Source organism: Drosophila elegans, unplaced genomic scaffold (assembly GCF_018152505.1).
Source record: "Drosophila elegans isolate 14027-0461.03 unplaced genomic scaffold, ASM1815250v1 contig_814, whole genome shotgun sequence".
NCBI lineage: Eukaryota > Metazoa > Arthropoda > Insecta > Diptera > Drosophilidae > Drosophila > Drosophila elegans.
Window position 1 is genome coordinate 661,678 of NW_024546167.1, and position 10,837 is coordinate 672,514.

Consider the following 10,837-nt stretch of genomic DNA (forward strand, 5'->3'; position numbering starts at 1 on the left):
CTCGCATTTCTTTGAGCCAAATTTATTTGTATTTTATTTGTTTTACTTCACATCAATATTCAACTAGTTCGTTAAACTTATACACTTTATTCAAACAAGTCTAAAAACTACAAGAAATATTGGCAGAAAGGATTGTTGTACTGAGGAGATTCGTTAAAATTATAAACTGAAGAGATATGCATCGACATAAATCATTATGTATGTATAAATAAAACAATAAGAGATTTTAAAATGGACGAAATCGTTTCGTAAAATTAGACTTATACTTAAGGCAAACTGAATTGTAAACGGAGGGCGATTTTCAAATTATACAAAACATTGCATATATACATATTTGATATTAAAAGAGGAAAATAGCAGTAATTGATTTTGGAATTAACAGATATTACTGAGCTAATCGTGAAAGAGTTTTCAAATCTTTATTGGAAATTGATTGTTTTTTTTTTGTTAGTTTTGTAGTGCGCTGTAATTTTTATATCTTCAATTACTGAAATAATCCCTTTTATTGTGATGATAGGCAATAGATTTTTTGTTGTATATATTTTCTCTATAAGCAGGAAGGCGATTTGCAATAGCTTATGTTTAGAGTTTCGTTTTTAGTAGATCCAATTGACGGGCACCCACTGCTCCTCGTGGCTCATCTGATCGAGGGTTTCCACCACCTGACGGAATGTCTCATCAAAGTCCTCGTTCACGATGACCATGTCAAAGTATTTCTCGTATTTTCGCTGGACAAAGCTGCTCTCCTCGACGGTGGCAACCAGGTCGTCGTCCTGTTGAATATAACCATACAAATCGAATGTGTTAAGCAATGTCTGGGTATTCAGGCAGATATCTAAGAGGGCTACTAGGGTGGCCTAGGTGCACCAAGCGGATGAGTGAATTGATCACATTTTATACGTATTTCTCTTAGCATTGGGTCATTGGGCAACTTTACCTCATACAACGATGCTAGGGACTCAAGCGTACGGGCACGTCTGGAGCTGAATCTAATGGAACTCTGGCGATCGAACTGTGGAAAACGTGCTCGGATTATAGGAGTGCCAAATCTAAGGGTACTATGTCAAACATACTGATAGATTCCTATTGGAGCCCGTGGCCCGGCGATCCGCATAGATCGTCTTGAGCTGTTCCATGCCCGGCGCTGCCACAAAAATGACAAATGGCATCAGTTCCTGACTGTTGTGCAGGATCTTCAGGGCATTTGGGGCACAATCCAGGATGCACATGCGCCCGCTGTTGATCACATCCTTGATGGACTGCAAATGGGTGCCGTACAGATTGCCATTGTGCTCGCCGTACTCCAAGAACTCGTTATTCTTCACGGCCTCATCCATCTCCTCGCGATCCATAAACCAATAGCTCGTCCCGTTCTCCTCCAAGGCGCGCTTGGGACGACTGGTATCTGTAGCGGGTAAGTAATTAAGTCAATTATTATTAAAAACCTTAATAATTAAATTGAATAGTATAAGTCCGATTCATAAATCTGTTGACTGCAATTTTAACTACAGACTTCAGTGTTTCTGCCTTAATTAATAATGGACAAACGGTAATAAACTTTAAGCAAAAGTATTAAAAATATGGAATAAATTGTTGGAACCTTTTTTTTTACATTTTAAAGACTGCATTTCGATTTATGTTAATTCCAAATCTAAACAAAGCAAAACAAACTAAAAAATAATAACTTATAATAATATATAAGTTAATAACAATAAGTTACAACTGTGCTTAAATTTTCATTGTAACACTATGTTATGAAAGCTAAAACTATTATAGAATTTTGAACAATTCTATATACATATACAATCATTAAAGTACACTTACGTGGAATTACTGCTCCAAACTTGTCCACATCGCTGTTGATCAGACGATTCTTGAGCGTTCGTCTTCCCACTCCGGAAACGCCGATGAGGACCAGGGTTTTCCTGCGGAACGGAGGCATCCGGGTGACCTCTTCATAGAGCAAAAGTTCCGCCTTGTCGAACTCACAATTGGCCACCGATCTGTACATGGTCTTTCGCTTACGCTTCGAGATCTAAAAGGAAATGGTATAATGTTTAACTAGGTCATGATTTAAAAGCGTTATGGGTAAACTTACCCTCGTCCCGCAAATGCCAATTTTGTGAACATAATCCGCTTCGGGGGCCACAAAAGCTTTGCGTCGCTCCTCCAGCTCTTGAGATGGTATAAGACCAATTTTATCCGATTCGGCAGTAATGTTCTTAGCCTGCCACCAGTTGGGGTCCTTGACATTAATGATCTTTTGGGGATAGTGAGATTATATTGATTGGAATATAGTATTTTGTTTATATCAACTTACCTGCAAAATATCACCCGATTTAAAGGGCAAACCAATGTCCCTGCATGGCAGTAATGAATCCTCCGAGGGATTGTATGTGAACAAGGCACGCATATAGCACTGTTGTTAAAACATAAATTAACCATTAAAATTAAGTTAAGGTTTCAACTGCTTTTTGGTTACCAAGCCAAGATTTACTTACTTAGTTGCAAGCGATTCGAGAATTTTGATGGAATTTCGTTCTAGGACTGACCAATATTAATTTAGTTATATTTTACGACTATAATTGGGTTTTCTTTAAAATAAAAAGTTGTAAGCAGTACTTAAAAAAAGTGCAGCTAGCACAATAAACCCACGAATACACAAATTAATAATGGTAAAGAATCAAAGATGATAAGATGTTTTTATTTCTTTTTAAAAACAGCTGATCATCTTGATCAATGTAGTTAATTAAAAATATTAAAATAGAAACGTAGCAAATAACAGTAATTTATATAATAAAAATTCTAATTTCATTTGTTGAATTTTCAATAAACTTTTAAACAATCTCAAGCCCAACTACATAGAATGCCCTCCCAACTAATCAAAATTCATGCAAGCAAGCAGCAATCTTTGGGAGAAAAAAAGAATTCTTCAAGCAGACATCGAACTTACCGTCAGTTTCTTGCCCGTCTCGAGACCCGCGATGCCATTCTGCTTTACCTGACCCCCACTCACAGTGTAGCGACCGCTCTTGATCTCCTCGTCGACATTGGGTCCGATCTTCAGGGTGAGATTCTCCTTGGCCCGCGACACCTCCACCTGCAGGTCATCGGGCGTACGGACTGGGGTGCCATTCACCTCCAGAATCACATCGCCCACATGCAGCATGCCCTGCTTGTCGATGACGCCGCCTGCCAGAATCCTGGCCACCACCAGTTGCTTGAACTCATCCAGTTCGACGGTCAGGCCCAGCGGTTTGCTGGGATCGCGGCGCAGGCCCACCATTTTGATGGTCTCCACTGGCATCTTGGTGCTTAGAATGTCCTCCGTGAACAGGTAGCCACCCGATTGGCGTTGGCTGGCGATCTCTAGTTGGGTGGTGGATCCGCCGGCAGCTTTCAGTCGTTGCTCGTAAAGCGCACCTATTTCATCATGGGCGCGCAAGAGAGCCTGAAATAAAATTAAAAATTGTTTATTAAAATAATCATATAAACAAAATTTAAATCTATATATATCTTGTTTATTTAATCATTCAAATCAATTAAAATTAAAAGAATATGGAAAACATACAGAGAAAAATCCCTCAAAGTTTATTTTTGAAATCGGAAATGCTATTTTATTTATTGATTTATAGTCAACAATGATATGCTTACTTACACATATATGCTAAAAATAAGTCTAACTTAAACTAACTAAATATTATATGATTCAAAAAAAGATACAAAACATTAGTTTCATTAAAAATCATTCCTTTTGAAAAATTTTGATTTAGTAGCAAAATCTAAAAAAAAAATGCAAGTATTAAAAGAATTCGAATATATATTTTTGGAATCTGTAATTTTGAGCAATAAATTTATTTGTAAATTTTTTAATGTATATTTTTTTCGCTTAGCTTTTCCTTTTAGCAGAGCAATCTGCTTGCAAACTTTTGCAAAAAGATAATGGTTTTAAAATTGAGTTAGATCAGCAAAACAGAGAAGCCTTCTGAAACGCAGGCCATATCTTAAAAAAATAAATAAATAAGATGACTAACTTCCGTTTAGTGATGTTGAAAATAAAATCCCTAAAGCCCTATCTTAAAAGAATAAATAAATAAGGTGGCTGACATCCGTTAGATGATGTTGAAATAATTTCTGAAGTAAATTTAAAAATATACGTGAAATTAAAAGATAATATTATCAAAAGAAAATGGTTTAATAAGTCGGTTTCAGGAAATATGAATTTAAAAGGATTACTTAAAACCAACTTTGCTGTCACAATAAAAGTTGACTATTGAAAGTAAGATAAATAACTTTTGTGCAATATTTTCTAGTTCCCAATCACTTTCCTTGACTACTTACACGAAAATGCGGTTGGGCGAGAAGCTTGGCGAGCTCTCGTGACTCCAGACGCCTCGAGGGTGAGAACTTGCGGATAATGTCGTCGCAGATCGGCTTGTTATTCAGATGAGCGGGCAGGAATAATGGCACTGGCTGCGGCTCGGTCGAATTCAGCTGCAGAGGAAAAAGACAAAATGCGAAGAGTTCGTCATGTGCGGCTAATTAAATTCAGTGCTGTGTCTGGGGCGTGCCTGCCCTAGGTCAAGTTATAAGATGCCTCCAACTTAATTGAGTGAGTGCGTTAATTGGACCAAGTTTTTTTGGGCAGACCTCTTCATTCTGTGCCATTTAACCCCCCCGTGAACTCTGCTGTTGACAACAGAATAACAGAATATTTGGAGTCTTAGGTCAAAAATTATGTCGCTTGCCATTTGAATTTGGGTCGCATGGAAAGTGAGTTTTCTGCTTTAATTGCACATAATTTCATCTTCCGGCAATATTTGTTCCCTGCGTCTGCAGTCTTTGTGATTCACTCGCATTTTGTATTTATTATTTTGGCCCCTCGGCAGTTTCCGCCCACAATGGGAAAGTCATCTGAGTCAACTCATGCAATATTTATGGGTATGGGGTATTTATTGTGCGAGTGCTTTTCTCTTTCTCTCTTTCGCCCGAGAATGTGATAAGCGGAAAACGAGGGAAAATGCATTTCTCTATAAGAACTCTATTCTGGGAAAACAATCAGTATGTTTGCCTTTTAACTGAATGGAATGTTAGGAATTTATTGCTAAGAGTGGAAGTTTAACTTGTTATATCTAATTATTGTGAGGTGACAAGAGACAGATTTCAAACGTTTTATGCCTTTCGTTTTTATTGGATTAAAGAATCAGTTTTATTCTGACAACCTGTTAGCTAATGAGGAAAAACCCGATTTCCTTTCGATTTTTACTGGATCTTAAGGAATCTGGTTTTTATCTAACATCCTGTTAAAATTGGTCAAATTTTTGGAACTCTGATAATGGGTACTTAATGCCTCTTTCAATTCGAATAATAAGAATAATTCAAAATGGGTCACATTTTGGGAACTCTGAAAATGGGTTCTAAATGCCTCTTTCAATTCGAATAAATTATCAGCAAGCTTTTAAAAATATTTCTCTGAAATGCGTTCTCAATCGATGAGTAATCCTGTTGATCTTTGTTTATTTATTTATTTATTTTCCTGCCGCCCTTTTAGAATTTCTGCTGAGTTCTACGGGTTTTATTTCAGTTGAGCTCTTTTTTTCCGTGTGAAAAATAGTGAAGAAGCCCCACGCGACAGACAATCCCCACCCTTTTTTCACACACACCCACAATTGTTATTGATACTTTGGCTTAGGGCTTTCACCTCCACTCAGCAAAATGTTTTCGTCAACGACAACGTCAGTTTAAAATTGCCTCAAAATATAATGTACCGCAACAGGTGCTTACTAATTAAGCAAACTGTTAATTAGACACTCAGGCGAAAAAAAAAAAACACGTAAACAACAAGGTAATTGTGTTTTATTTTTTTTGAAGGCTGACAGAAGCTGTGGCATTTTGTAAACTTAAACAAAATTGGCCAACACAGATGCTGGATTAAGTTATAAGTTTTTAAGGCCATTACGTTTATTTAATTACATTAACAGTGGGTAATATTTTTATTGGTCTTTTATATGCTTTTTTCACTTTTTTTTGGAGCCACTCCCAAAACGCTAGTGAGCGTTTAAAGCCAAGAGTGAGCGGATATATCGGTGTATAGGTGTGTGCGGGAGAGAGCCTCTCTTTGCGTTTTTGGGAGTTTGAAAAGTTTTGTTAGTATGGAGTTTTGGGTTTTTTTTGAAATGCCAAAACATGGCCAAGACTGTTGTTGGCCAGGTTACAAAACAGTTCTCGGCGACTACGTCATCAATTTAAGCTTGGAAAAGCTTTTCGCAGTGGGGTTACCAAGGCACTAGCACAACACACTAATAACTGTTCCACTTTTTCGTTTTAACAATATTATTGATTGATTTTTTATTAACAGTGGGTTTCGAAAATTCACAGGTTTTCTTTAGAATTTCAAGTGGAGGAAAAGCGTTTGCTGAGAGATAGTGGGAGAGAGAGAGAGAGAGGGCCAACTAACTGTTGCCTTTTGGTTCAAAACGAAGCCGCCCCGTTTAAGCCACGCTCACACACACTCCCGTATTAGTACCAATACAGTTAAGCATCAATGCTCACTCACTCGAATGGGCCAACAAAATCGAAACGCGCGTTTTAAGCCGGAATGTAAACTGAACGTTAGCACTGCTCGCAAGTAACTGACTCACAAGCTCTCGAATCGAATCGAATCGAGCGGCGAGTTAGTGAGCGAGCTAGGGCTAGCTGTTGCCGTCTCTTTGGTTAAGCAGCCGCTCTCGCTCTCGTTCGCTGGCTTGCCGTGAAAAAAGCTCGTCGTGAGCCAAGTTACAACTGTACGCAGCTATGTTATCGGCATGTTAGCTTACACTTAACAGTGGCTCAAATGCTAAATTTGAGCTTACAGTGGGTTGCCCTCTCTTTATCTTGAAGTTATGCTACCGATCAGATAGACCTACAGACCAAAAACTGATATCTAATAAATTGTTAATATTTTGTCTTGTTATTATAAACTTTGACTACATTAAGATCTGCAATACAATAATTCAATTTAAATACACATCGAAAATAATTAAAATAAGAAAGGGGAAAAAAGGGCTGGTCTGGAACGCAAACCCTTTTTTTTTAAGTTTAGAGAACTTAAATTTGGATTAACGAGAATATTTTTAAAGTAAGTTTTTAAAAATATGGAAACTTCAAAACATTATTTCGTTCTTGGCTTTAAACTCCAAGTTTTGAACAGCATACCAAATGCCTTTGTGATCTTGCCAGCATCTGAATCCGATTTCAATCTTCGCTGCTAAGCTTTTTTTCGCTCTTTCTTACCCTCTATATGTTTTTTGTACTCCCAGCCACAACTGCATTAGTAGGCCAACAAGTTAAGCGCTTTTTGTGCATCGTTTTCGAGCTCAGGTAACATAAAAAGCGTCGTGTTTACGTTGAAACTATATTTCCAAACCGGTTTTCTTATTCACACTCAAATACACACAACTTCTTTGGGGCGTTGATGTCAAAGAGTTGACTCGGCGACTTGTTCCTCGTTTTATGTAATCTGCATAAAATGGGGGAGTGTTCGAAGGAGCGGTGACGACAGGAAAGTTGGGTGGTCATCGAAATTGGGAAGTGGTAAGTGACATTTCATATTTTCTTATCTCGTGACTCCGTAGGCTTAATTACTTTCACTACCTTTCTCAACAGCCACCAACCGCAGCATAAAAACCACAATCGTATAAACCTGCCCAGTGAAATACCTCGGAAAATGTTGGATTCTAATTATCCGCGTCACGCGATGTTGCTTTCTTTTATATTTTCTGTGTTTTGGTTTGGCTTGTTTTGTTTCTGCCATGCTTGTTTAAGGCTATAATAACTTTCGGTTTACGCTAGCCCTATTTAATGGGCATTTGTATTAAAAATATTATTCTTAACGGTCTTTATTACTAAATTGCAGTTGCAGTTCTGTATAATGATTGAAATGCAAATGGTGGTCAATTCAAAATCTTCTAAGAAATGGCTGATATATTGTCATTAAATAAAAACTTCATCAGTACTATATCAGTACTGAAATTGGTTTTACTTTGGCATTATTTGTTCTTAATTGTTTATTACAGAGCACAAGAACTTCGTTTAATTTTCATAGTAACATCAACTCACTGTTTCATAGCTTGTTGGCGTGTTTGCCGCTTAATCACTTAAACATATTTACAATTTGATTAGGTTACAAACTTTCAGTCAGTTTTTCTGACATAAAAACTCCAAAAAGGCGTTAAAATCAAAAAAAAAAAGCAATCGTGCATGTCAGCCCAATTTTCACTTAAATGGTTATATCACGATGATCTAATAGAAATCTCTCACCATCTGCATTAAAGCAAACTCATCATCATAGAGGTCAAGTTTAGTGCGAAAATACACAAGTGGATAGGCAAAGAAAAAATGACAGTGCTAATGGGCCATAATAATTGCCACAAAAGACATAAGAGAAGAAAGGCAATTGAAGTGTATATGGCTTAGGCCTGAAAATCATTTTATACACAGAAAGGTTTTGTTTTTTATTTTGCTTGTGGGAGGCAAAGAAAATGATGTAATAAGGAAAGCAAACACACGCATATATTAGCAGCCCGGAAAATTCTATCTAGACCGAAAATCAGCATGCAATGCCATCGATAAAGTAAACACAAATGGCGAATGTGTATGTGTCGGTGTCGGTGTGAATGGAAAATGTGTGGAAAACGTATGCGCAATTTTCTTTTTGAGCAGATGCTCGAAGTCAAATAAGTGGGTCACAAATTGTACCGAGTTATTTTTTCTCGACTTTTTACGTTTGTGCGTTCTGGTCTACTTACCATCAGTTCCTTGTGGGGCGTGCTGGGATTGCTACGCAGCAAGCCCTTGAGGAAGATCTCATCGTGGTCAGATAGGTCCGTCGAGTTGCGGAAGGCAGCTAAATCGAAAGGAAAGTGTTTAAGACAAATCACAGTCGTAAACTTGCAATCGCAAACAGACGAAACGACAATCGTTTTGGCAGCTTAATGTCTGCTTTATAATACAAGAAACATGGGCGCATCTAGGATTTTAGAAAAGGGGTCATTTTCGAATAGAAAGTATACGTTTGAAATATTAAACTATGAAATTGAAATTGACAGATTTTATGTTTCAAATAAGCTCAATATCTAGGCTATTTCGTTTTATTTACTTTTCTTTAAAACCAAATTACATAATTTAAAAGAATGGCCAAGTTTTAAATAATTTCTAAAAAGTGTTAGATCTTGTCAAGCAAGTTTGATTACGTTTTTTTGTGGACTGCGGCTTAAATACAACAAATTCTATTGTATTTAATGCAAACTGGTTTCTCAAAAACGGTAAAGCTTTCCTAATTTCTGCAAATCGAAGATTATTTTAATGCCAATTGGCCCAACTATTCTATTTTGAATTAAACTTTGAGCTTAAAAAGCTCATCATCTTTATTTACGTTTAAAACTACTTTATAACCTTTTTATATTTCGTATAAGGCATAAATATATGGTTTATTTATTTTATAAAAAACATTATGGGTAATTTGTGTCAATCTAAAAACTAGCTTTTCATTTTGATTTATTAAGTGGCTATTCTTAGCTTAATTTTACTGACTGGCTACCAAAATTGCTCCGAATAAAACAAACATATATGAAAAACTATTACTATTTCAGGACATACATAATTTTAAATTTTTATTTTTCAGAGTATGTCTACGATTGCTACTTAAATGGATAAGAAATGTATTTTAAGTTAACAATTTTGTTCTTTGTATGTGTTTTAAAACTAAATTGTATTAACGTAAAATAAACATTTTTAAGCAGGTTACCAAAACGTATTTTTCTAAATTAAATAACTTTAAAGTATCTTTTACTATCATATAAAGATGTGATGATTGGGGAAACTTTTCCTAAAATGACCCCTTTACGGCGGTGCGGACACCCCTTGCCACGTACCGTTATCGGACGTATCGTCCTCGCCATTCACTTTGTTGTTGCTGGCCAACAGCTCCACTTTATCCTGGCGAGCTTGACGTCGTGACCGAGCGCTCCACCGCACCATTGTGGCGCCGAGAACGGGGCAAAATGAGAGGAAGAAGCAGTACCGAATGGGAGGGGGCCAAAATAATAGCCCAAAATGATGTTAAACCAAGGATGTCTCGAATTTCGAGCCAAAAAAGGGGTCACCCTTATGTTTTAGCCATATGTCAAGCCTCTAAAACCCAACTTGTCTTGAAGGAGCTAATCACTTGTTGTTATTGTTATAAATACAACGCCACGCAAAACAACAAAAACAATCACTCGCGAGAAGAATTTACATCTCCGGCAGCGAGGAACAACCGACTTGTTTGTGAGAGAGAGTCTAACTAAACTGAGAAACCGCTTTTGTTGCATGCTTAATTCAAAGCTCAAATAAAAAGCTTTTTCTGGTAGAATTTTAAATAAAGTGCGCCTATCGGTTTTCAAATAATTAATTTATCGGCGCCATTTCATATAAGCAACTTGTTGTTCGTGATTTATAGCATCGGAATTACGACCAACTTCCTTAAAAAAGTTAGGCCTTAAATTTAAAAATTTTTAGTAGCATAAATTACGTTTTTATTATGTAGGTGTATGCGGAGCTTTATTGAGGACATAAATTGCGTCTTTTGAAGGAGTTTAGCAGAGAGTAAGACGTCATTATGCTTATAATCTTGCAGAGGGTATTATAATTTCAGTCAGAAGTTTGCAACGCAGTGAAGGAGATATTTCCGACCCTATAAGGTATATATATTCTGATCAGCATCACTAGGAGAGTCGATCCGTTTCTACGTCTCTCAGTTTAAAAGCTATCTGCATAAAACTTTCCCAAAAGTTGTCTTTCTATTGAAGGTAGTACA

The 10,837-nt window shown here is 36.9% G+C and overlaps 1 protein-coding gene across 2 annotated transcripts; it reads right to left on the bottom strand.

Annotated features, from left to right (window-relative positions):
• Nucleotides 1-6: 6 nt before the first annotated feature.
• Nucleotides 7-10,312, bottom strand: LOC108141917 (MAGUK p55 subfamily member 6). 2 transcript variants are annotated; one of them, XM_017265539.2, is made up of 10 exons: nucleotides 9,915-10,312; nucleotides 8,790-8,887; nucleotides 4,342-4,494; nucleotides 2,954-3,451; nucleotides 2,321-2,419; nucleotides 2,099-2,260; nucleotides 1,825-2,035; nucleotides 1,074-1,405; nucleotides 938-1,012; nucleotides 7-773 (listed from the first exon to the last, which is right to left on the bottom strand). In XM_017265539.2, exons 1-10 carry the CDS (start codon nucleotides 10,018-10,020, stop codon nucleotides 597-599), a joined length of 1,911 nt encoding a protein of 636 aa, XP_017121028.1. In that variant the 5' UTR covers nucleotides 10,021-10,312; the 3' UTR covers nucleotides 7-596. The 2 variants fall into 2 exon arrangements, with proteins under 2 accessions (XP_017121028.1, XP_017121030.1); XM_017265541.2 differs by lacking the exons at nucleotides 8,790-8,887; nucleotides 9,915-10,312 and adding an exon at nucleotides 6,557-6,633.
• Between the last annotated feature and the right edge of the window lie 525 nt (nucleotides 10,313-10,837).